Source organism: Planococcus citri, chromosome 2 (genome assembly GCF_950023065.1).
Source record: "Planococcus citri chromosome 2, ihPlaCitr1.1, whole genome shotgun sequence".
Taxonomy (NCBI): Eukaryota; Metazoa; Arthropoda; class Insecta; order Hemiptera; family Pseudococcidae; genus Planococcus; species Planococcus citri.
Window position 1 is genome coordinate 26,990,894 of NC_088678.1, and position 25,352 is coordinate 27,016,245.

The window sequence follows — 25,352 nt, forward strand, 5'->3', positions numbered from 1 at the left end:
ACCTATGTGAATTGTGATATAAAAATTTTAAAAAATAGATACGAACAAAAGCGTTATTCATCACGAGTGGTTGTCTGTTTGGTAAATTGAAGGAGTTGCGTCATCTACAAAAATCGAAACAGCAAATTCTGAAAAAAAAACACCAAAACTGCAGAAATGTATGAATTATTTAATTGCAGACAGTAATCAATTTGTACTTGAATGAAACAACAAAAATGTTATAATGCGAAGGAAAGGGGAGGAGAGGAAAAAATTGTTCAGTTGTTGCGAGAAATTTTAAATTGAAGAAATCAGAAAAGTTCACTAAATACAAATACATGTACCTGATGTACCACAAAAACGTCTTTTCAAAACGACAAAGCCTTATCTATATTTTATGAATCAGGGCAAAAAATTGTCTGTTAAAAATCATTTATTATCGAGTCAAATTACATTTTGAAAAAATTAAATTTGTCGATTTTTATAATTTGTAAAAGACAAGTACATACTTACAAGTAATAATTTTTGACTAAGTAATGAGGCCTAATGAAATAATGTTTATTCAAATGCATAGGTACGTAGAATGTATAAAATGTTAATGTTTACTATTTAAAATAAAAAAAATTATCACAATTCGCATCAAATCGTTCATCAAATATTTCGTTTAATAAAATCGGTATATTTAGCCGTATCCGTGAAAACAATGTAATGATGATTATTGCATACAGATCCATTTTTAGGCGCTGCTGAAACCGATACAATTCCTCTCAAATACCACGAATTATTACGTTTCAATACTAATCCACCACCGCTGTCACCTTTACACGGGCCCGTTCCTGTAGAAAAATGAAAAAAAATTCTCTGTAATTTCTAACTCATGGGCCAAATTTTAACGCAACTAAAAATTCTTACCATTTAAAGATCCGGCGCAGAATGCGTTATCAGAAACGTATTCTGAAAAAAATTGTGGATCACTTCGAGCGCATTTTTCAGTCGAAACAATCGGCATAGTGGCCTGTTTAAGTTCTTGATTAAGTTGTTGATATTCATTGTAACCCCATCCGACGACCTATTTTTAAAAAAATGACGGTAAATTTATGAACTACCTATTTGGAAGAAGACACTTGAAAATAGACCATACTATTCCATTTTGTCCCACGACGTCTTGAACCCCATCGGTTGATTCCCAAAGGCATATAGGTCGAACATAATTTGTAAATTCGACATCGTCTTTCAAACTCAAAATAGCGATATCGTTGTGAAAATTAGCTTTATTGTATTCCGGATTAACTTTGAGAGCGCTCACCTGAAACATTGTAAAAGTTATGTAAAAATCTGCACGAATACAACTAAGTGAGTGGGTATCTATCTACCTATAATCCGGCATATGACAATAGGAGTAATTGCACCCCCCCCCCCCCGCCGATCCTCCGGGACAACTTTTTTCTTAAAGGGGACATCCTAAGGAACATTTTAAAGCAAACTTGCCAAAAAAAAAGTTGGCCTTACTTACAAAATGGCGGCCATTTTGATTGACAGGTCAGCCGAAATCGCAGATTTTGCGTTTTAACATAGGACTTGCGCGAACTTTTTCAAACTTTACAAAGGTAGATCGAAAGATCATGCAAAAATTTATCACCTGTCAAAATTTCAAGTGCTAAAGTGGGTTTTTCGATTTTTGGTGAATTTTTGAAAATCGAATTTAGGACAAAAATGAGGGAAAAAATCAAAATTTTACCAAATTGACCAAGAAAGCTGAAATTTGGGATATACCCTATTTTCGACATTCCAAATCGATTGGACACGGTTTCAACCCGTTTTGAGCAGTTCTGGAGCCTCCAGCAGATTTTTGAAACTCGAAATCCCCACAAAATTTCATCAAATTGGAGTTGTAAAGCTAAAATTTATTCTAAAAACTAATTTCAATACGCTACGAAGTACTGCAGGTGAATTTCAAGTCGTTTTGGATCCTCCAGCAACTTTTTGAAAATTCCTGAAGCCTCCAGCAGATTTTTGAAACTTTAAATTTTCACAAAATTTCATCAAATGGAGATGGAAAGCTGATATTTACTCTACACTCCAATTTTAACACCCTTCTGAAGACGACTTCAAGTGGGTTCAAGTAATTTCAGGCCCTCCAGTGACTTTTTTGAAAATTACTGGAGCCTCCAGCAGATTTTTGAAACTTTAAATTTTCACAAAATTTCATCAAATGGAGATGGAAAGCTGAAATTTACTCTACACTCCAATTTTAACACCCTCTGAAGACGACTTCAGGTTGGTTCAAGTCATTTTAGGGCCTCCAGTGACTTTTTTGAAAATTACTGGAGCCTCCAGTAAATTTTTGAAACTTTAAATTTCCCCAAAATTTCCCCAAACTAAGATGGAGGGTCAAAATTCATTCTGCAAACTAATTTCAATGCGCTACGAAGTTGACTGCTGGCAAATTTCAAGTCGTTTTGGAGCCTCCAGCAACTTTTTGAAAGGTTGTATGACGTTTTTTTGTAAAATTGAAATTTCCTAAAAGTAGCTGGAAGCTTCAAAACCATTTGAAACCACCATGTAGTCTGCGAAGTAAATTTCAGCTTGCCAACTCTATTTGATAAATTATTGTTGGGGAAATTTCAAGTTTCAAAAATTTACTGGAGGCTCCAGTAATTTTCAAAAAAGTCACTGGAGGCCCTAAAATGACTTGAACCCACCTGAAGTCGTCTTCAGAGGGTGTTAAAATTGGAGTGTAGAGTAAATATCAGCTTTCCATCTCCATTTGATGAAATTTTGTGAAAATTTAAAGTTTCAAAAATCTGCTGGAGGCTTCAGGAATTTTCAAAAAGTCGCTGGAGACTCCAAAACGACTTGAAATTCACCAGCAGTCAACTTCGTAGCGTATTGAAATTAGTTTGCAGAATGAATTTCGACTCTCCATCTTAGTTTGATGATATTTTGGGGAAATTTCAAGTTTCAAAAATCTACTGGAGGCTCCAGTAATTTTCAAAAAAGTCGCTGGAGGCTCTAAAATGACTTGAATCCACCAGAAGACGTTTTCAGAGGGTGTTAAAATTGGAGTGTAGAGTAAATTTCAGCTTTCCATCTCCATTTGATGAAATTTTGTGAAAATTTAAAGTTTCAAAAATCTGCTGGAGGCTTCAGGAATTTTCAAAAAGTTGCTGGAGGATCCAAAACGACTTGAAATTCACCTGCAGTACTTCGTAGCGTATTGAAATTAGTTTTTAGAATAAATTTTAGCTTTACAACTCCAATTTGATGAAATTTTGTGGGAATTTCGAGTTTCATAAATCTGCTGGAGGTTCCAGAACTGTTCAAAACGGGTTGAAACCGTTTCCAATCGATTTGGCATGTCGAAAATAGGGTATATCCCAAATTTCAGCTTTCTTGGTCAATTTGGTAAAATTTTGATTTTTTCCCTCATTTTTGTCCTAAATTCGATTTTCAAAAATTCACGAAAAATCGAAAAACCCACTTTAGCACTTGAAATTTTGACAGGTGATAAATTTTTGCATGATCTTTCGATCTACCTTTGTAAAGTTTGAAAAAGTTCGTGCAAGTCCTATGTTAAAACGCAAAATCTGCGATTTCGGCTGACCTGTCAATCAAAATGGCCTCCATTTTGTAAGTAAGGCCAACTTTTTTTTTTTCGCAAGTTTGCTTTAAAATGTTCCTTAGGATGTCCCCTTCAAGAAAAAAGTTGTCCCGATGGATCGGCGGGGGGAGGGGGGTGCAATTACTCCTATTGTCATATGCCGGACTAATAGGTAGGTGTAACAGCAGGTAGGTTAGGTGCACTATATCAAATTTCATTTCATTAATTTTATTGAAAGAAAATCAATAAAATTACAATTTCGTTGAAATGACTCACCGTTCTTTTTTGGGAGGTACTTTCATCGGTGTTAATATTATATTTACCCATGTAGGCAGTTAGGGAATTAGGATTGACAATCCTATTTCCTGACAGCGAAACGCAATGAGCGGCTGGAAAATTTCATCAATTATTTCAATTCGTTAGAAGAAAAAAAAAAACAACAAAAAGATAAAATTTGACAGCAGCTTGCGAACTATGTATTTACCTGTAATTACTCTATTTTTCGAAACGAGAGATCCACCACAGATATAAGATGACTTTGACGGGTTTACTTCATCTCTCATGAACAATGCTACGTGCCAAGGCCATTGTCCATATTCAGAATTTTGAGCCAATGTAATCAAAGGATTAGCTATAGAAACGGTCCCGCAAGCTACTTCGCCGCTGACCGTTGCTTCGTTTCCTATATTCGGTCGTCCGCCGTTATTATTAGTGCTGCCCCCGTTGTTGAAAATATCATCTCCACCTTGATTTGGATTTTTATTTCCCTGGCTACCTCCACCTGAACCAGTGTTGAAACCATTATTCGAGTTCCCAGAATTGAAACCATTGTTTCCTTGATTTGAATTACTATTAGAACCAATGTTATCGGAATTGCCACCGAACGTGCCTTGATTCCCAGTATTGAACCCGTTATTGTTATTTCCTAAGCTGCTACCACCGTTATTCCCGTAATTATTCGAATTGCTGGAGCCAAACCCGTTATTTCCTTGATTTTGATTGTTGTTGTTGTTGTTGTTGTTGAAGCCATTACTATTGCTGCCGGAGTTACTCGAGGTATTGGGGTTGTAACCACCGCTGCCGTAATTTCCATTATTGCTTCCTCCGCCGTAATTATTCGAATTACTATTAGGATTGTAACCATTGCTACCTTGATTTCCATTATTGCCAGTTCCACCGTAATTATTTGTATTACCATTAGGATTGTAACTATTGCTGCCTTGATTTCCATTGGTACTACCGCCGCCATAATTATTCGAATTACTATTCGGATTGTAGCCAGTGCTGCCTTGATTTCCACTATTACTACCTCCGAAATTATTCGAATTTGAAATTGGAGTTCTACTAGTTGTTGATCGATTTATTATATTCGAATTTTCAGTAAAGTAGTCGGTATCGCCACCGTTGTTGTTATATGTGGCCCGAGTCCTAAAACACAGTGAATAGCGTAAGTTCATTCAATGGTTCAAATTCTAAAAAAAAAAACTGAACTTAATAAAATGTGCATTACTTTGAATACTCACGTGGTTTTGGTGGTTGGATTTTTTTGTTTTTTATCGATATCAGAAAGAACATCGGTAGGTGCTGTAGCTTTTATATCCGGGCGTGAACTCGAATAATCATTTCCTCCTCCTAAGGATAGGGTGACTGCAAAGTGAAAATTTGAGTACAATTAGACTTGCATAGCTACGCTGCACGCTCATAAATCATAATTAATTAAGGTCGATTCGATTGATTGTAAAAAAAATTGTAATTATACCGCAAAAATTTAATCTCATAGGTGCTAAAAAGTAGATAGGCAGGACCGTAGGTATACCTAACCTACCTAAATTAATTAAATAGAATTGAAGATACTATGATACCTACTGTTTTAATTGTATTTTCTGTTCAATTTTGAGAATAAGAAATCAGCGCAGACAATCACATTTTTCAATAATTCGCCGAAGCAATACCCGTAGTAAGATCATTATAATATTTGAATGGTTCAAAAATTTTATGAAGTCCTTCACTGGATCGGATTACCTACTAAAAATTAACCTTATAGATTTCAGTTTTGTGAATAACTAAGCTCGTTTATGTAATTTACAAGGTAGATAGAAAGTCATGTTAATACTTTTTTTTTCGTCTCTTCAAGAGTTTTCAACAGTTCAATTTTCACGAGTTATTTTTTGGAAAGATGCCACAATGAAACTTCTCTCGAAAGTAAGGATTTTTTTTTGGAAATGGTCATTTGATAATCTTAAAAATATAAGTTGAGGCAGATATGCTATGAGTAAATTACCTAGATCAGGAGGACATATCCTTTGACCGTTGAAATGGATAGTTGCCAACATTGGGACCTCATTTTCTTTATCAAATTTCACCATAAAAATTAATTTATACGTCGAGCCCTTTTCTAACACGACATTGTCATGAGTGATGAAGTAGACCTGATTGTCTTTCGTTGTGATAGGTCCACCTGTGGTCTGAAAAAACAACCGCCAATGAATTCATATGTATAGGTATATCTAATAATTATATGTGAATGATAATAATGATAGCACATGATTGGTTTGTTGGACTGGGGAGATAACATTCCACCAATCATATGCAAATATTTCACGTTGCCAACCTATATTTTTAATAAAAAACTTTCTTTGGGGTACTCGATATTTCTGGGCACCCTGTATTATAAGTTCTTATAGGCTATAGTGAGAAGTATCAGTAACTGTCTTGGTAAATTAAAGTCTATACAGAGTGGCCCAAAAGTCAGTATCCCGATTTTCACGTTTTAGTTTTTCTTTGAAAAATCAAAAACTAAGCATCCTAGAAAAAAACTAACGATATCATGTCGATTGGAAATTTAATTCTCTACAACTTTGTTTTCATAAAATTTTTTTTGGACGCTTCCTTTCGCCTCCAGATTGATTTTTGTGGCTTGATGATTTTCATGAAAAAAATTTCAAAAGTTAATTTCTAAGAGTTTTAGTTTTTGTTTAAAAAATCAAAAACTAAGCATCCTAGAAAAAAGCTAACGACATTATGTCGATTGGAAATTTAATTCTCTACAACTTTGCTGACATGAAATTTTTTTTGGACGCTTCCTTTCGCCTCCAGATCAATTTTTATGAAGCTCAGTTGGCAAATTTTTCGAAAATTTTAGTTTTTTGCAAAAAAATCAAAAACTAAGCATCCTAGAAAAAAACTAACGACATTACGTCGACTGGAAATTTGATTCTCTACAACTTCGTCACCATGAAATTTGTTTTGGACGCTTCTTTTTACCTCCAGATCGATTTTAATGAAACTCAGTTTGCAAATTTTTCAAAAGTTCATCTTTAAAGGTTTTAGACCCTTCTTGGTTTTTTGACAAAATAATGGTCAAATAAGAACATGAATCCTGAATTCGGTTTCTACGGGTCAAGTCACCCCTCATCTTTTCGCGGTAATTTTGGGTGAAATTTGAAACATTCAAGTTTTTTACCTACCTACAAGTAAAAGACTCATTTCACAAACAACCTGAGTATCACATCTGCGAGTAGGTTTGATGTGATGTGATCATGAAGAACGAATAACATTCAAATGGTAACGAACGATTCTAGCCTGCATTGAAGCAGGAGGTGCTCAATATTGAGCATATTGAGCACCTTTTGTGATCGTTTATTTCTTTTTTACCATTGTCTTACCATTATTATAATTTTTAAAAAATTTTTGATTAGGATTTAAATTTTTGGCAAATTGCCAAATGGAAATAAAAAAGTAAAAAAATTTAATTTTTCGAAAGTTCATTTCAAAATTCCCAATTGCTAGAATGTCATTAGTTTTTTTCTAGGATGCTTAGTTTTTGATTTTTGTCAAAAACCTAAGAGTCTAAAATTTTTTGAGATGAACTTTTGAAAAATTTGCAAACTGAGTTTCATTAAACTCGATCTGGAGGTAAAAAGAAGCGTCCAAAACAAATTTCATGGTGACGAAGTTGTAGAGAATCAAATTTCCAATCGACTTAATTAGTCCAGGAAAATTAGATGAAAAAAAAGGGTCATTAGGAAAAGTGAGGTAGAAAGCTGAATTTTGGTATACTGGTCTATTTTTTCGTGCTGAACACGAATCCGATGAGTCCCCGGTCGTCCCTGGTGAGCGTTCTCCCCTATTGTGGATCTAAGCCCCCCAAAACAAGTTTTTTGCAATTTTCTCCCCCGCATTGCATTTTAGCGAAAAATGAGGCTAGATACATAAATCTACGTCAAATTTCCGATCTAGTGATATATCAACTTTCCTTCTACCCCCAAGGGGGGGTGGAACCACAACCATTCAAAAAAGGGGGGTTCCCTGAAAAATACATAACGGCTATAGGCGCCTAAGAGGGGTGAAATGGTCCCCGAAAGCGTTCGAGTTGTTATTAGCATGAAAAGTGGGTACCATAGAGAAACCTCTGCGCAAAAAATTTCAGATCCACACCCCCTCCCCATTTTGCGGAACCCCCCTTTTTTGAAATTTCAGTAACACTTTTCTCAGCCCCATTTCAACCGATTTTGAAAATTTTTCTGCAAGTTATGTATATCCTTGATAGGTATCCCCACAAAAATTTTCAACCCCCTCCCCTTATATTTACCCCTCAAAATGGCGTTTTTTTTCATTTTTTTATGCCTATTAACAATCAAGATTGCGAGGTACAATTTTATAAAAACGTTTTTTGGATGCATTTTTGACCCCCAAACATCATATACTATATTAGAAATTTTTGCTTTGGTGCGCCGTGGTGAAAAATTGGATGAATGTGTTTTAGGGGGGTGGGAGGTGAAATGGGAATTTTGAAAAAAATAACTATCAATGAGTAGGGTATCGTTTTCATATGATTCGATACCGCTGAGCACGAATATGAACTCAGATTTTCGGCAACATTCACCTACCATATTCTTGCTCAGCGGTATCGAATCATATGGAAACGACACCAACATCATCAAAACAACTATATTTCGAATATTCGTGAAAATTGAGGGGGGCTGAGGGGCTTCGGAGAGGCGTAGGTGAGTGTAGCAGAAAATCTGAGGTCATATTCGTGCTCAGTGGTATCGAATCATATGAAAACGACACCAACATGTTCAAAATAACTATATTTCGAAAATCGTGAAAATTGAGGGGGCTGAGGGGCTCTGGAGAGGGGTAGGTGAATGTAGCCGAAAATCTGAGTTCATATTCGTGCTCAGCGGTATCGAATCATATGAAAACGATACCCTACTCATTGATAGTTATTTTTTTCAAAATTCCCATTTCACCCCCTACCCCCCCCCCCCCTAAAACACATTCATCCAATTTTTCACCACGGCGCACCAAAGCAAAAATTTCTAATATAGTATATGATGTTTGGGGGTCAAAAATGCATCCAAAAAACGTTTTTATAAAATTGTACCTCGCAATCTTGATTGTTAATAGGCATAAAAAAATGAAAAAAACGCCATTTTGAGGGGTAAATATAAGGGGAGGGGGTTGAAAATTTTTGTGGGGATACCTATCAAGGATATACATAACTTGCAGAAAAATTTTCAAAATCGGTTGAAATGGGGCTGAGAAAAGTGTTACTGAAATTTCAAAAAAGGGGGGTTCCGCAAAATGGGGAGGGGGTGTGGATCTGAAATTTTTTGCGCAGAGGTTTCTCTATGGTACCCACTTTTCATGCTAATAACAACTCGAACGCTTTCGGGGACCATTTCACCCCTCTTAGGCGCCTATAGCCGTTATGTATTTTTCAGGGAACCCCCCTTTTTTGAATGGTTGTGGTTCCACCCCCCCTTGGGGGTAGAAGGAAAGTTGATATATCACTAGATCGGAAATTTGACGTAGATTTATGTATCTAGCCTCATTTTTCGCTAAAATGCAATGCGGGGGAGAAAATTGCAAAAAACTTGTTTTGGGGGGCTTAGATCCACAATAGGGGAGAACGCTCACCAGGGACGACCGGGGACTCATCGGATTCGTGTTCAGCACGAAAAAATAGACCAGTATTCCAAAATTCAGCTTTCTACCTCACTTTTCCCAATGGAATGCTATTTTTCCTGGACTATAATGTCGTTAGTTTTTAGTTTTTGATTTTTTTACAAAAAACTAAAATTTTCGAAAAATTTAACGGAAAAACTATGCAGTTTGGAGAAAAGTAAACCTCTTATGGGTTTTTGGAAATTTAATTCTCTACAACTTTGTTCGACGTATTTTTCTCGTAGAACGCTTTGTTTCGCCTCCAGATCGATTTAAAAATTGAAATAATGAAAAAATCAAAAAAAAGAGCACTCTTCTGACTGGATTACCCTGTATATGGAGCTACGCAGATCATAGGGACTTCTGGGTAACGGTTTTAAATGATTTTTGAATCTCCGAGTACCAAAAATTCGTCAAAAAGTGAAAAATAATTTTTGGGTCCGAAGGTCGATTTTGTCTCGTCACATCACATATTACCTAAACGTGCATCACAATGGTGACTACGCGATGATTTCAAACAGTTTTTTAATTTGATTAATGCTTGCTTATCACTGGTACTTTGACCTCTATTACGAACTAAGTTGGGTATTTTATGAAGTCAGTACCTACGGGTAAGGTAGATATAAGTTGATAATCTAATTAACACCGATTCCAATAATAATTCGTAAGTACGACAAAAACCAGAGGCTATACCCGTGTAATGAATGATTTTTTCGCCATTTTATAAGTAGGTATATTAGATAGGTGATCGTACATATTTTAACACTATTTCAATTTTCATAAGTAGGTATACGCGCTTATATTGAGAATAATCTACAGAAAATCAGTATTTAACTCACTACCAAAAGCTGAGATGGTCTATCTAATTCTATTCGAATGGTAGACCCGTCGATAGTCGTATTGACTGGGAATGTAATATCTCCGTACCAACGATCATCGTTCGTTGTTGATTCATATTTGAATTTTCCGGGACATGGAGATGGTTTGAATCTTATTGAATCTGCCCACCGAATACAAGATGCACATATTATCAAAATTAGCCATGATTTCAACTGCAAAATTGTCTGAAAATAAAATAAAGAATTGATAATCGAGTTTATATTACAAAATGTTTATCTAATGCTTGGATTTAAAACAAAAACAAACAATAAAATAGGAATGTGTAATTGCAATACAAATTGTATGAAAATGGTTTGTATTATTATCTCGATAAAACGACAAAAATTCAAATGAAGTATTATTTCATTGAATAATTATTTTCATTCATATACCTAGGTACAGTTATCACAAACTTTGCAGGAAAAACCCGCTCACATATCGTACACTGCAGGCTTATAATATGATTCATACCCCGGGGTAAATAAAATAATTTATGCGATAATAAGGTAATTTCTTCATCCGGCAGGCAAGTAAAAATTTATGAAAAATATAATAACGTTCATGCATTACCAATACCTGAAAGTTTTTCATTATCCGCGAATTTATCAACATATGTCGCGTATTATCATCCTTTTGAGTTGACGTTTTCCAGAATTTAGAGGGAAAAAAAAGTATACTATTTCATATCAACATGATGAATGAGAAAATGTAAAGAAGAAAAAAATTGGGATAAAATTAACACGCGTTATTTTTCAAGCAGATAACGAAAGTGGGAATTTCATGCACAAATAATACACCGTGTAAATGTACTACAACCTGTTTTCAACTAACTCGAACGTTAACGTGAAAAAATATTCAAGCAGTGACCATGATTAAAGTTGTCTGTATCCCACTATTTAAAATCAAATTAAATATTGTGGTTAATCCCGACGAAGGCGGGGAAAGGAAAATGCTCGTAACAGAGAAGATGAAAGAAATAAACTTGTTTTTGTTAATGTTGCTACTAATTATTGAGAATATCCTGAAAATGAAGAATTTAAATAAATCGTTTACACGTTATCAACATTTTCCACTAATATGACGATGATAAAATTTATCTAATTTTTATTCAAAAACAAAATATACTTATGATGAAGAAGTACATTCTTTTGAAGTAAGATTTACCCAAGTGGCAGTTTTGAGTAGGTACCTAAGTAAACATTTCGATGAAATTTGTGTCATCAAATTTTTAAATTAGAATTCAATGTTTCTACTCGAATGTATGTAGTACCTACTCGCCCAATCACGAGTACATTGTACGTATAGTATTGCATCGAGTTACGTATTCAACTGATGTGAGTATCCAAGTCTAGATATACTTACCTCATTCACTTATACTTACCTTCTTCGTAAGGAAGATCTCTGTTACATCGATTGGCATATTTTTTTTACTTATCCAGGTACCATTTATCTAGGCTGCTTTTAAATAGGTGAGTATACAGTATACACAGAGAATTTGGCAACGATCTACACCAACGGAAATTTTCATTGCAGATTTCATTAAGTTTTTAAAAAATTACTCAACGCGACGTAATTTATTTTATAAAAATACATTTTGTAAAAATCCTTCGAAAAAAAACACACAAGTAGGTAGGTATCGAATAAATACGAAAAAATCAATAGATAGGTACATTCGCTATTAACTTAAATATAAAAGAAGGTATTTACATATTACCAAAAAAAAAAAAAAAAACCGAAGTCAAAATAAAATATTTAACACTAAACTTTCGAGAAAAATGACTACTAGGCACCTAACTATAGCGTAGAAAATTATCTAATTATCACAGATTTGCCTGAATAAAATCGCTGAATTTCGTTAAATCTGTGAATACAACATAATTCTTGGAATCGCATAAATATCCATTTTTTGCGACTGAAAGTGAAACAAGTCCTCTCAAATACCACACGTTATTTCTGTTGAATACAATACCACCGCCACTATCTCCATTACAAGGACTAGTACCTGAAAGATGGAATTCCAAATTAATGAGATGCATTTGCAGGTAAATCCAAGTTTAAATCTACTGGGTATAGGTATATATCGATACCTAACAATAAGTACAGGGTACGCAGAAATATCGAGTAGATACCTCCAAAGTTTTCTTCTAAATGTTTCAGTTTTAGTCACAGTGAATGATGATAATGATAGTGCATGATTGGTCCTTGGACTGAGGTGATAACATTCCACCAATCATATGCATAATATGCATATACATCACGTTGCCAACCTATAGGTAGGTACTATTTGTAATAACAAACTTTCTTTGGAGTACTCGATATTTTTGCGCACCCTGTACTTGTTTATAAAAATGAACGGTGGAAAGTTTTGAATTCTGTGCAAAGAAAGGAAAAGAAGAGTGAACTATTTTTTTTTATGACAGAGGGCAGGTTGGCCCCACTGCCGAAGGTAGTGCTTATATTATGAACCCCTTATAATGAAATGTTGGGAACGTGTGTAAATTCTTTAAAGATAGGCTAAGTACTTGAGGTACTCGCGATCTACTCGCGCATGTAAGGCCGCACCCGCGAGTCAGCAAATGTAAAAGAGAAAGGGTTCGCGAGCCCTTGACAGCCTTTGACGTTTATAGCCCGAGATAAGGATTTTGGCAATAAATAAGTAAAGTCACATAAATTGTCTAATTTATGTGTACTTAGCAAGTACGCTATTGGTACCCCAGAAATAGGGGCGGAGAATGGAGATTTGACTATTTCAAGTCTCTTTATAATACAGATTTTTACTCTGAAAGTTAGATGCTTTTTGGATGCCTTCGGACATGGTTCCGGCAACTAAAATATGTAGTCTAGACCCTTGGGTTCCGACAAGTCGCGATAGTTAGTTCCCTCGTCACCGTTGATAAAATCTAAGCCATGGACATCTCATCAGAGACCATGGCGTTAGTCCTTTTTTTTTCCATCTCATCTTTGATGGATAATCTTTCAATTCTACCTAGATTAACCTAACTATTCACGGTTAATAACAAGTGTACCTTTTTGACATTTTGGGATGTATCCGGACATCACCGAAATGGGCAAAGAATTTAAATGTGCCTCATTTGGTTAAGTTCCATCGACAGCTCGTAGTATTAGGTGAGCCCAGGAAAGTGATGGAAAATGCCTATAGTTTGTGGTAAGTAGGATACACTTACTTTATTTTAAATTGTATTCATTTCGCATAGATTACAAGCAGGGCGTCGTGATTTATGATGACTAATTGACTAATTTAAATGTTGTTTTCTTGTGTAAATATTATTTTAAGCAAAATTCATCCATTCTACACATTCGAAGATGGGGTAGGATGACGTCTTATAAATTTGGACTATGATTAAAAATATGTTGATCTACTCCATCACACGTATGGTGAGATCTATCTTTGTTTTAAATTCATTTAGGACCTTTGTAACAATAAACAAATGTGATGCGCTCTGTGAAATAGGACCACAAGTCGGAAAATAAAATTGTTCAGTACATTAAAATAATCGAATTGTGATGACAAATACAGTAAAAGCTCGTTATAACGCTGATTTCCTCCGGTCCCTAGACAACCCCATTTAAAGCAATGTAAAATTAATCGCGATATAACGCTCATGAGCGATTATAAATCGCGTTTTAACGCTCTAAAATTTAGGAAAAATCACATTTCTTTAATAATTTTAACAATGAAAACCCAATTTTTTGCGAAAAAAAACTTACTTATGTGTAAAAAATTCTCATTTTCTGAAAATTTTGGCATTTTGATTTTTAAAAAAGCAAAAAAAAAAACTTATGGCAAAATTTTACCAAAAAATCATTTATATTATAGCAGACCTCAAAATCAAAGTAAAATTTCAGATTTTTCTATTTCCAACTGGAACAGTTGTTCAGTTTCAAAATAAAGTTCACATTTTCACTTCTTTTATTACGCTCTTTTTGCTTTTAAAAGAGAATTTGCGGTATTACGCTCATCAGCGTTAAAATGAGACTTTTGCTTATAACGCGTTTCGGCTTATAATGCTCTTTTTTTCCGGTCCCTTGAAGAGCGTTATAACGAGCTTTTACTGTATCAATTTTCAAGTTTTGTTATATTTTGAAAGAACACATTTCTAAGAACTTGTGTACAAATTTTCAGCGCAAAATATTGGTTAGTTCGTCCTTAATTATGTGTTATAAAAGCGCATATCAGATTTTTAAATAGGTCACAAGTCAGTAATCACCTTTTGGTGATGTTTTTCTGCTCTTTCCTGTTATTTATGTTAGTTTCACAATAAAATTAGTTATATACCATTAGAAAACCCATTTTTTAAAAATGTTTTGGTGGCTGGGTGTCTGTAGTGATAGCTTGGGACTCCGGAGGTCGCGGGTTCGAGTACAGCTGCCAGCAAAAATTGAAAAAAAAATTTTCACTCATTTCTGTTCCAAGTCGTGAGTTTTTGTAAAATTATCACTTTTTACACATTTTTACGTTTTTTTTTTCAAATTTCTTGCGTCATTTTCCTACTTTTGTGAGTAATGAATTTATGCATGCCTTGCATAATATCAGAACCATCCATCCATTTGACGTAATTTTTTTTTTATAGCATCGCATGGTACCCAGGATACACATACCTATTAAAATTTCAGATCGATATGTGAAGTGGTTTTGAAGTAAAAAAATAATATGTGCTCGGAAACGCAAAAAAACTTTGAACTGATTTTTCTCAAAAAGCATTTTTTCAAAATTAAAACTTTGAGGCGCCGTGTCTCTGGTATTTTTCAACCAAATTTCGATATTTTTATCTCAAAATGTTCAGAATGAAGTCCTCTAATAATTAAGCAAAAAAAATCAATTTCGATTTTTCCGACTTGTGGTCCTGTTTCACAGAGCGCATCACAAATGTAGAATCATGTAGGTCAATGAATTTATGTAAAAAATGTAAATAAACCTTGTATAAATAGTATATCGTCGTATTTATTAGGTTATTCTTTTAAATGATGTATAGGGCAGTTTAGGAAGACTACACCCTTCTGAGCTATCTAGCTAGGTATTGGCAAATATTCCCCGCCTAAGGAATATTTCTATTCTCCCCCCCAATGGTATTAATTCTAGCCATAACCACCTTCACTTAATCCTTCCTATCTACACTATATCATTTAAATACCTACTTAAAAATGATATGAATTTTAGCCATAATTTTTGATTTCCAAAACTTGATGTACAATAAATTCATCATATTTTAGTAGCTACCTACTACTTGATAATTCAATCAAAAATATGCATTCCAAACCCAAAATTCACAATGTGCAAATAATCAAAATGTTTCTCTCGGGGGGAGGGAGCGGGGTGGGGTCACAAGCGTGACCCTGGATATAAACCTACCGTTGCGAGATCCAGCACAAAAAGTTCCATTTGAAGTAAACTGAGAGTAAAATAGTGGATAGCTTTTTATACAAGTTTCCATAGAAACCACAGGTAACCTGGCTACCTTCAATGTATCTGCTGTTTGCTCATTTTCATCTAAGCCCCATCCAACTACCTATAAATTACAAAAATTATATTTATTACAATAGAATTTCCATGAAAGTTTCAGAATTTACGTATTGATAGGGGGATGGTCAATCATCAATTCTAAAATAAGTATTCATGATTTAAAACAGGAAGGTAGGTACATATAATTAGAGAACTTACGCTTCCTTCTCTGTCTATAATATCTGAAATTCCATTGACAGATTCCCAAATACAAATAGGCCTTACAAAATTGGTGTAATCGATATTCTTTGACAGAGTTAATACTGCAACATCACCATAATGACTCTCTCCGTTGTAACTCGGATGAGTAACTATTTTTGAAACCTACCACAAAAAAAAAAGATTACAAAATTAAAGGAAAGGTTTTTCCAACACTTCATATCATGTATTTAGTAGAAATATATAAAGGCGAGTTTTTCGGAACTCAGGAAGAAATATGGGTAGGTAGGTAGGTAGGTAGGTAGGTACTAGGTAGAGATACATCTAAAGAATTCCCTATCCCTACCAATCAAGTTTGTTTGTTACATAGTTGCTCAAGTTGACTATTTACCCCATTTACCTAATACGCATGTTTCAAAATTGGGATCGCGGTAGAAATTCGTTAAAAACTCTAGATCTGCTCAAAGAAAATTTAGACTTTAACATACATACCAGTCAAGTTGTGGATATTAAAAATTTTTGCAATATTTTTTTTCAATTTTCTTTTTAAAAAATTTTAAAATTGAAACTTATTTTTAGCCAAATTTTTGTAAAAAATAATGGCTATTGCGGTAGGCCCAACTTTAGATAAAAAGGTCGGGGGTCAAAAATTTTGATAGTTCTCGACGTTTTGAGCTCAAACTAGACGATTCCCGGTGTGTCAGATTTTATATATTTATAAGTTTCAGCACTTTTCAGCGCGATGGTGATTTTTACATTTTATGACCTGGAACCTGTTCTAATTGATCAAATGAGATCAAACTTGAGGAATGGGGTTCTTTTAGGACCTAGAATTGACCCCTGAAGTTTTAAGGGTCAAAGTTAAAAATTATGGAAAGGTCATTTTTTTGGAGAGGCATAATATGGCCCCAAATGAACGAAAACGGTCCAAAATCTTACCATTGGTCAGCACCTTCATTGTGATCAACATATCTAAATTTCAGCTTCCTAGGTCATCTCCACCCTATTTTAGGTGGGAAAATCACATTTTACCCCTATTTTTGACCCCCCTCACCCCTAAAATTGATCTAGAAGGTCCAAATTTTCAGCATACAATGAGGAGGTGCCCCATGAGTGATTATTGCAGGTTTCAACCTTCCAACCCTATTTGACCTCTCTCCAGAGTCAAAAAGTGAATTTTTGGTCTATTTTACGCGTTTTTCAATTTTTCAGACAGCCTACAGCCCCTCCAAATAGACCTAGAGGGTCCAAATTCTCACTGTACATTAGGAGGATGTACCCGAAGTGCCTTTTGCATAATTCAACCTTCCAACCCCATTTCTACAGAAAGGTCATTTTTTTGGAGGGGCATAATATGACCCCAAATAGATGAAAAGGGTCCAAAATCATACCATTGGTCAGTACTCTCATTGTGATCAACATATCCAAATTTCAGCTTCCTAGATCATCCCCACTCCAATTAAGGTGGGGAAAACCACATTTGACCCCAGTTTTTGATGACCCCCTCACCCCAAAAATTGATCTAGAAGGTCCAAATTTTCATCATACAATGGGAGGGTGCCTCATGAGTGATTATTGCAGGTTTAAACCTCCCAACCCTATTTGACCTCTCTCCAGGGTCAAAAAAGTGGATTTTTTTGCTATTTTACGTGTTTTTCAATTTTTCAGACAGCCTGTAGCCCCTCCAAATTGACCAAGAGGGTCCAAATTTTCACCGTACATTGAAAGAATGTATCCGAAGTGCCTTTTGCAAGTTTCAACCTTCCAACCCGATTTGACCTCTCTCCAGGGTCAAAAAAGTGGATTTTTAGGCATTTTAAGCGTTTTCCAATTTTTCAGACAGCCTGTAGCCCCTCCAAATTGACCTAGAGGTGCGAGTAGCTCAAGCGAAGCGCGGAACATGAAAAAAATCGCCGAAGGTAGTTGGGTGAAGTCCAAGGGGGTGTAGGGGGGACATTGTCCCCCTCCCCCAAACACAGGTGAAGCACAGGAGCGAAGCGAGGTTGCGAGTAGTTCAAGAGCCTTCAATGTTTCTGGCACAAAAATTTGGCTCTTACGTAGCGGCAGACTGCTATGACTTTTTTTGATTTTTAAATCAATAAATGAATCATAGATAAGGCAATTGAATGTTTTGTTCCTGAGAGATTAAATGGACTTTCAACCATTGTGTGTTGGTATCATTCGATTTTCTCATTGCCAGCTATCAAATAGGTACTAATGGTCCTTCGTATAGATACAATAATAATTAATAAAATATGGGTATAGGTAGGTACTGTAAGATGAGAAAAAGTTGAACGCACTTGTCTTGTTTGAGAACCATCTTCGACAAATTGATTCAACTTATGTTTACCAAGGTACAAAACAATTTGATTAGGATTTATCAGTTTCTTGACAGTATCTCCCGTCGTTACGCAATGAGCAGCTAAAATTTAATAAGATTAAAATATCCATAATTACTCACAACTGCATAAATGCGCAGGTATTAAATAATGAAATTTAAAATTATCGCATCAAAAACAAATTTTCCATTTTCTTACCAGTAATTACTTTATTTTTGGAAACCAAAGTAGCTCCGCAGTTGAAATTTAAATTTACTCCTTCTGCTCTGTATAATGCAACATGCCAAGGCCACTGACCTTTTGAAGTCACTGCTCCATGGGTTATGAGGGGCACAGCGATATTCACTAAACCACATGGATAATCCGGATCTCTGGAAGCCCTGTTTAAAAAAAAATAATAGGTACGTTATTTTCGCAATACATTTTTTTTTTATTTCTTCGGCTTCAAATAAATTTGATTTACGGGTTTCTGTCTAATTCGGTAGTACTGGCGTAAATCCCATAACGAGTAGTTTTTGTCCCTTGAATGTCTGGCACACTATCGAAGGGATCGGGAAATTCCAAATCTGGTCGCGGATTTGTAACACCTTCTCCCACAGATAAGGTTACTACAAAATGTATGGCATCGTTATAAATAATTTTACATAGGAAATTATTACCACCATTTTCCCAGAATTTATTTCACGCAAACTTACGAGGTAGATCTGGTGGGCAAATTCTTCTGCCGTTGAAATGAATTGTTTGAACGAAAGGAACTGGTAACGATGGGTCGAATTTTACCATCACTTTGTAATGAATAGTCTCCCCCGCTTCTATCCGAACTGAATTATTATTCATAATAAAAAGTTGGTTGTCGTTTGACGTTACAGGGTCGTCCCATGACTGTAAAAAGAATAATTATAAATGCAAGTTCAAGTGTTATAGAACTACGCATACTTATTCTATCGCTATCGAGTCGAGTTGATTAGAAGCGAAATTTTATTTCTTTTATGAATATGTATTGTAAAACATCGCTTTACACTACTCTTATACCGTCTGTCGTTAACACGCAGAAGTAGAAGCCAGTTTTGCAAGAATCGTCCACTCTTTGAATCTTCTTTTACTGACGAGAGTTTGAAAAAAAAAACTAGTAGAGCAGCTAATTTTTAAACCTATAAATTAATGAATTTTCCACTCGATTTTCTTAAAAATAGAATAAATAACTGAGAATTTCAGTCACCTGGGGTATTTTGGTTCTTTGATAGGTACCTACCTATTTGAAAACTGCCTCTTTAAAAGTCATGACTCATGAACACTAGTTTCATGCAGGTGTAGAATGTGTCGATGGAGATAGAAAAGGAACTAGGAAGATGTATACGAGTACGCATATTCTTAAACGTACAATGTACATCCTATTCGATCAGGGAATTCCATCGAGCATAGGTCAGATTTTTTTTTTTTAAACTTGGTTTATCAGTTTATCTAGCATTGCCTATATGAATCGTATATAATAATTATACACTTCCAACTACAATTAGCCCATCAATTTAGGATGCACTCATTTATTCATTGGAATTCAATGTAAGTAAATTGTAAAAGTTATAGTATTCTACCTACATACATAAGTACCTATTTGTAAATTACAGGGCGCACAGAAATATCGAATACCCCCCCCCCCCAAAAAAAAGGTTTTGTGTTAAATATTTCGGTTGGTCACAGTAAATAACAATAATGATAACACATGATTGGTTGTTGGGTCGGGATAATTACATTCCACCAATCATATGCATCTATTTCACGATGCTAACGTACATTTTTTTGGGGTATTCGATATTTCTGCACACTCTGTACATTCAGTTCATCTTCTTCATGTAGGTACCTATTTATTTACGAATACCACTTGCATTTGCCTATAGGTATGTACTATGTAGTTCATAATAATTCATCTGATGACATAGAATGTTTAAATATGAATCTCATATATGTACTAGCAAGATGATAGGTACATATCCATAGAACTCGTGCTGAAGGGAATCAAAAACAACCATTCGTTGGTTTTAAAAATAAAATTCCTACTGTCGAATATTTTTCTCAAAAATACGCAATATGGTATGTTGTAGCTTGCGAATCATAATTGATGCTTAGTTAATTTTCTAATGATAAACCAGCTTAATTCATCGTCTACGTAAGCATCATTTTTATCTATACGCAATTGCACTTGAATAATTATCAGTGAAAATAACATCGAACTTTTTACTAACATAAATGAAATTGTATCGACTGAATTTTCTATTTCGAAATATTTTATTGATAAGTATCTAATATTATTTTTAAATCATGATCACAATGAGTGTTGACTTCCATTGAATCATTTTTACAAGTATGTACCTTGTACCTATAAATACATTCTAATCACTAATGCCTTCGCTTTTGTGTGTTTAGAAAATCGATTGCGTTGCACGGAATTTTTTGACTTTTGAACTCACTCGTCTTTTCATTACAAGATTGTTAATCATTAATAAAACCCCACAATATCAAACAGATGCATTTGAAAGACTAGATAAATTGTTTATTTTACGCAGACTGGCACGTAGGTACCTACCTATCGTATAGTTTTTCCAAGCAAGTCAAAAATAAAATTTAGTAGGTAGGTACGTCTGATATCTTTGATCTTATACATACAGGGTGCCCAGAAATATCGAGTACCCCTAAAAAAGTTTTCTACTAAAATACTTTGGTTGGTCACAGTAAATGATAATAATGATAGCACATGATTGGTTGGTTGGACTGGTGAAATAACATTCCACCAATCATTGAGGCTACTCTGCAGCTTTTCAGTAGAAAAGTGACATTTTTTGGGAAAATGTTGACAACATTTCAAGGGAATGTCTTGCTAAAAAGCAAGGCTTTTAGGCGATTTTTGGGATCAAATTCAACCACACAACCATAATGTACTTTTCATGATAATGGGGGCGTAGCTGGAGGGAGAGGGGTGGATTGTGACTACACGCATAAAGAATTCTTCAAAGTTCACTTGGAGTGCACAATTTAACAGCATAACTTCATAAGAAAAGCAATTTCAGGGGTTGAAGAGTGGTTATTACAGCTTTAAAGAGGGAAGGGAAGGGGAGGGGAGGGGGACGTGGATTGTGGCTACATACATAATGGACTATCTTTAAAGTTCACTTGGAGTCAACAATGTCACAGAATAACCTCTTTGGAAAAGAAATTTCAGGTTCAAGAGAGCATTTTTCCAGTTTTCGTGAGGGGGGTGGGGCGTAGGGGAAGTGGATGGTGGCGGAATGTATCGAGAATAATCTCAACTATCTCAAGTTCGGTTGAAGTCAACAGTTCAATAGCTCAAAACTTTGTAAGAAATGCAAATTCAGGTTCAAATGAAATTTTGCTACATCGCATTTTTTGACGTTCCACCCCCCCTTATCACAACTCCTATCATGACGCATTTTTGAAATCGTCATGAAATTCCGCAACTTTTTTATTTGAAATATTTTTCGATTGCAAAATTTATTCACCGACAATATTTGTTTGAATGCGTGACTTGAAAAGCTTGAAATTTAAAAGTTCAACTTTGGGAACCACTGAAATGTTGAGTATCACTCAATGAGAAAGGTCGTGGGTAGATATTTCAAGAGTGATCCAATACGAGTTATTTGAGACCACAACCAGCCCCCTACTCCCATTTCGTCAGGATTTATTGGCTGAAACAGATGACAACAGAGGTACTCAATTTTCACTACTTTGGGAACCCCTGAATCGGTTTTGCAATTCGATCTCAAAAATGTAATGGTGGTTTCGGGGTCGGGAAATGGTCCCCTTTCGAGGGAATATTGCAAAAATTCTATATCTTATTGGTTGCACTCTTTTTGAAATTTTCGCGGTGGTACCCGTACTAATTGTTTTTTAATTTTTAAAATTAATGAATTACCACCTATCTATTTATCCAACTAGCAAAATAATTATGTTCAATGGTCACAACTATAAAATTTTTGAGAAAAATGATCTCGATTTTAAGAGAATTGACTTTTTCTGTACAAAAATTAGTCAAAAAAATGTTATTTCGTAATGGAAAAAGTTCAACAAAAGTTATATTTCCTAGGTACCTGTGCTAGGTAACATGATACATTTTCATGCTGAGTGTTGAGTTGACAAAATTTCATTTCGAGATGTAAACTATACTCCATGCGTTCTCACAGCCAGTAAAGCTCGCACACTGGTCCTCTCAAAAATCTCAAATTTTTCTCAAAAATATTTTGAGAGACGTGAAAATTCAATACGGAAAGTTCAGCTCTCTTCAGTAAACTAAGCAATGAACAAAACTCAAAAACAATAATTTTTGATTGGTTGAGCAAACATTGTAATTTTTAATTATGTAGTTTTTTAAAATTCTAGAAGAAAGCAAAAATACATAATTTTATCAAGACTACTGAAAGTTTCATGATGATGTGACCTCTCCCCTTCTCCTCGGAAACATGGATCAAACAAGTTATTTTTGAAAAAGAAATAATAACCCAAAGTCGAGTATGAAAAATGACTCTTATTTTGAGACCTAGATGAATTTTGACAATATAGAGGTTACTAGGTTAGTAAGTGCTGCTCAAGCACTATGCGCAAAATTTTTGAAAAATAGCAGTGAATCTATCTCAAGTATTTTTTCATACTTGACAGTACATTTTATAAGGTTACCTCAAGACTCTGGGACTTTCTAAAGAAATGATTCTCAAAAATGTTGAGATTTAAAAAAATATGCAACTTGCGCTCTACACTTGGTGATTTCCTCCTCTCGTTTGCTTCTTCAATTATTTTCCTTCCGTTTGTCCTTGCACGCAGCTAGAGAAACATTTATCTCGGTGGTATGATTTGGAATAAAGATACCTACGTAGTAGTGGGTTAGTTTTAAGTGGCCAATTTGTTATAGTCATACACAAGTAATTTTGGATTTTTTTATCCCTAGCTTCTGGCTTTATTGAGGTACCTAGACCTACTACTCATAAGACCCTAGCTTCATATTGATGAAATTTCTGTATGGTTTTTAACCTTGCCTATTGTTCCATCCTTCATTCCTTCTCCTTCAGAATGCATGACCTAGGTATTTTTTCTCCAAGCTTAATGCATTTGTTTTCTCTCATTTTTTTTCATCTGAAAGTAGATGAGTACCTAGCTATATGTATGTAATATGTATTGTACATGTAGTAGCTGTCTACACCTAGCAGCTTGGACGTTTTTCCGAAAAACTGCTCAAGTTTAATAAGTAAGTAGATATATCTTCTAGTAGATAACAACGTTCAGAAGTAGGAAAGTATCCTCAAGTGTCTTTGAACTCTATCTCTAAATTTTTTAAGCTTATTTCGGGTAATCTCACTGAGGCTAGGTAGGTAGTCACTGTACCTATATCATTATGTGTTTATTATTGAAAGTTATGAATTGATTTCGATTGAATTTCGCAAAATGAGTAGAACTTTACAAAAATCACGAGGAAGAGCACACAGAACTATATGCAGCGAATAATTTTCCAAAAAATACCAAGAAGCATAAGGTACTCACCACAAATAGATGGGCTGGTCTGTCCAACAAAAATCTGATTGTAACCCCGATAATGGTGTTAGACGGTGTATGGGTCAGCTCACCGTACCATTTATCTCGTTCAGCTGATACATCTTCGTAGGTAAATACCCTCGGACATGGAGAGGCGGGAAATATGAATGCAGCATGAGAATGCACGAATAGTCCAAGTAAAATAAAACCACAAAACCGCTAAACACCGTTTTAAAAAACGTACGTAAATGTTAAAAATGTATTATGTGATTTGATACCTTATTATGAAAAGATAAGCTACCTACATTAATTATTTACATAGATCTTAGATACGAATTTAACTAGTAAAACAAATTTCAATTTCAATAACTTACCATTTTATAAATCGTGCGACTTTTTACATTATGGAAGTTAATTATGCGAGTAACAACAACACCGCAGCAGCTGATTGTTTACAATACAATTGTCCAAGTATCAGAAATTTTTCACGCGGAAATGTACCTAACAAATAAATTTTAGATGCAGCTTATGATTAAATCATGAGACAAATGCGCGCGCAATTAAAATAACGTCATTAATACACGGTAAAATTTATTCAATTCGGTAAGTATCACAATGTTAAACACTCCGAGAAAAGAAAATGATCAAGAACAAGACAACGAGCATACGAGTGTCTGGCTCATCAACGCAGCAGTCGCTGTATTAAAACGTCCTACAAGATTCTAATAAGTAAAGTCTGAAAAAACATCACGGAACAACGTAAAAACCAGTTTATGGAACTATTCTGGGTAATGACTACGGTTGATTGTGTATAATTATTTCATTCGAGGAAAATTTGACCCTATGTCAAAGAGGCGCCAATATTAGTTTGATAAAAACACACTCCGCACACGTGTGACCAAATGAATTTTGTGTTTCGATAAAAAAAATTTCAATATTATTAGGATGACTTTTGATACGTTAAATTGTAAGAAACTTATTGCTCGAGGAGAAAAACAATCGATGTCATAGTTCGTTCTCATGTGAATCATTCAAACGATTTATTTTTGTAGTAGATGGTAAAAATTTATTTTTTTAAAACATATGACCACACAGCTTTTACAGTTGGAATTTTTTTCCAAATATGTAAATAAATGAGTAGGTACCGACAAGAGAATTTTCAGGCGTCGTTATTAATGTGTGTATAACCTTCATAATAGGTACCGACAATAATAGGTTTGTAAGGTTTGTAACGGAATAAGCAGAAGAGTGGAAAATTTCTTGCAAAAATTTAAAGTCAACCAAATAGGAACAGGCTGACAAGGGAACTACCTGAACCGACAGAAACGAAAATGAACGAATCAAAGCTAGATCGAAAGGGGACCACCTCAGGACCTCAAATCCAAAATTT

At 34.8% G+C, this 25,352-nt stretch overlaps 2 protein-coding genes across 4 annotated transcripts; both read right to left on the reverse strand.

Moving 5' to 3' along the window:
- Nucleotides 1-149: 149 nt before the first annotated feature.
- LOC135835259 (putative uncharacterized protein DDB_G0282133) lies at nucleotides 150-11,314 on the reverse strand. 3 transcript variants are annotated; one of them, XM_065349436.1, is made up of 10 exons: nucleotides 10,988-11,313; nucleotides 10,372-10,596; nucleotides 5,862-6,045; nucleotides 5,104-5,227; nucleotides 4,470-5,008; nucleotides 4,065-4,361; nucleotides 3,857-3,969; nucleotides 1,121-1,285; nucleotides 892-1,048; nucleotides 150-815 (listed from the first exon to the last, which is right to left on the reverse strand). In XM_065349436.1, exons 1-10 carry the CDS (start codon nucleotides 11,021-11,023, stop codon nucleotides 631-633), a joined length of 2,025 nt encoding a protein of 674 aa, XP_065205508.1. In that variant the 5' UTR covers nucleotides 11,024-11,313; the 3' UTR covers nucleotides 150-630. The 3 variants fall into 3 exon arrangements, with proteins under 3 accessions (XP_065205508.1, XP_065205507.1, XP_065205506.1); XM_065349435.1 differs by having other exon boundaries at nucleotides 4,065-5,008; nucleotides 10,375-10,596; nucleotides 10,988-11,314; XM_065349434.1 differs by having other exon boundaries at nucleotides 4,065-5,008.
- Nucleotides 11,315-11,966: 652 nt separating this feature from the next.
- On the reverse strand, nucleotides 11,967-24,718 carry LOC135835261 (serine protease gd-like). Its single transcript, XM_065349438.1, has 9 exons — nucleotides 24,337-24,718; nucleotides 23,972-24,181; nucleotides 19,126-19,312; nucleotides 18,894-19,038; nucleotides 18,629-18,810; nucleotides 18,392-18,513; nucleotides 16,092-16,256; nucleotides 15,783-15,939; nucleotides 11,967-12,413 (listed from the first exon to the last, which is right to left on the reverse strand). Exons 1-9 carry the CDS (start codon nucleotides 24,337-24,339, stop codon nucleotides 12,232-12,234), a joined length of 1,353 nt encoding a protein of 450 aa, XP_065205510.1. The 5' UTR covers nucleotides 24,340-24,718; the 3' UTR covers nucleotides 11,967-12,231.
- Nucleotides 24,719-25,352: the final 634 nt, after the last annotated feature.

What these genes read in the sequence shown, in the direction of transcription:
- LOC135835259 (XM_065349434.1), bottom strand. Translation starts at nt 11,023, where the DNA reads ATGTTGATAAATTCGCGGATAATGAAAAACTTTCAG. An exon ending in AATCCAACCACCAAAACCAC is followed by an intron (nt 5,009 to 5,103) that starts GTGAGTATTCAA and finishes ACTGTGTTTTAG; the next exon opens with GACTCGGGCCACATATAACA. An exon ending in GTACCTCCCAAAAAAGAACG is followed by an intron (nt 1,286 to 3,856) that starts GTGAGTCATTTC and finishes ACAATGTTTCAG; the next exon opens with GTGAGCGCTCTCAAAGTTAA.
- LOC135835261 (XM_065349438.1), bottom strand. An exon ending in ACCGAATTAGACAGAAACCC is followed by an intron (nt 18,811 to 18,893) that starts GTAAATCAAATT and finishes TTTTTTAAACAG; the next exon opens with GGCTTCCAGAGATCCGGATT. An exon ending in TTGTGCTGGATCTCGCAACG is followed by an intron (nt 12,414 to 15,782) that starts GTAGGTTTATAT and finishes TCCATCTTTCAG; the next exon opens with GTACTAGTCCTTGTAATGGA.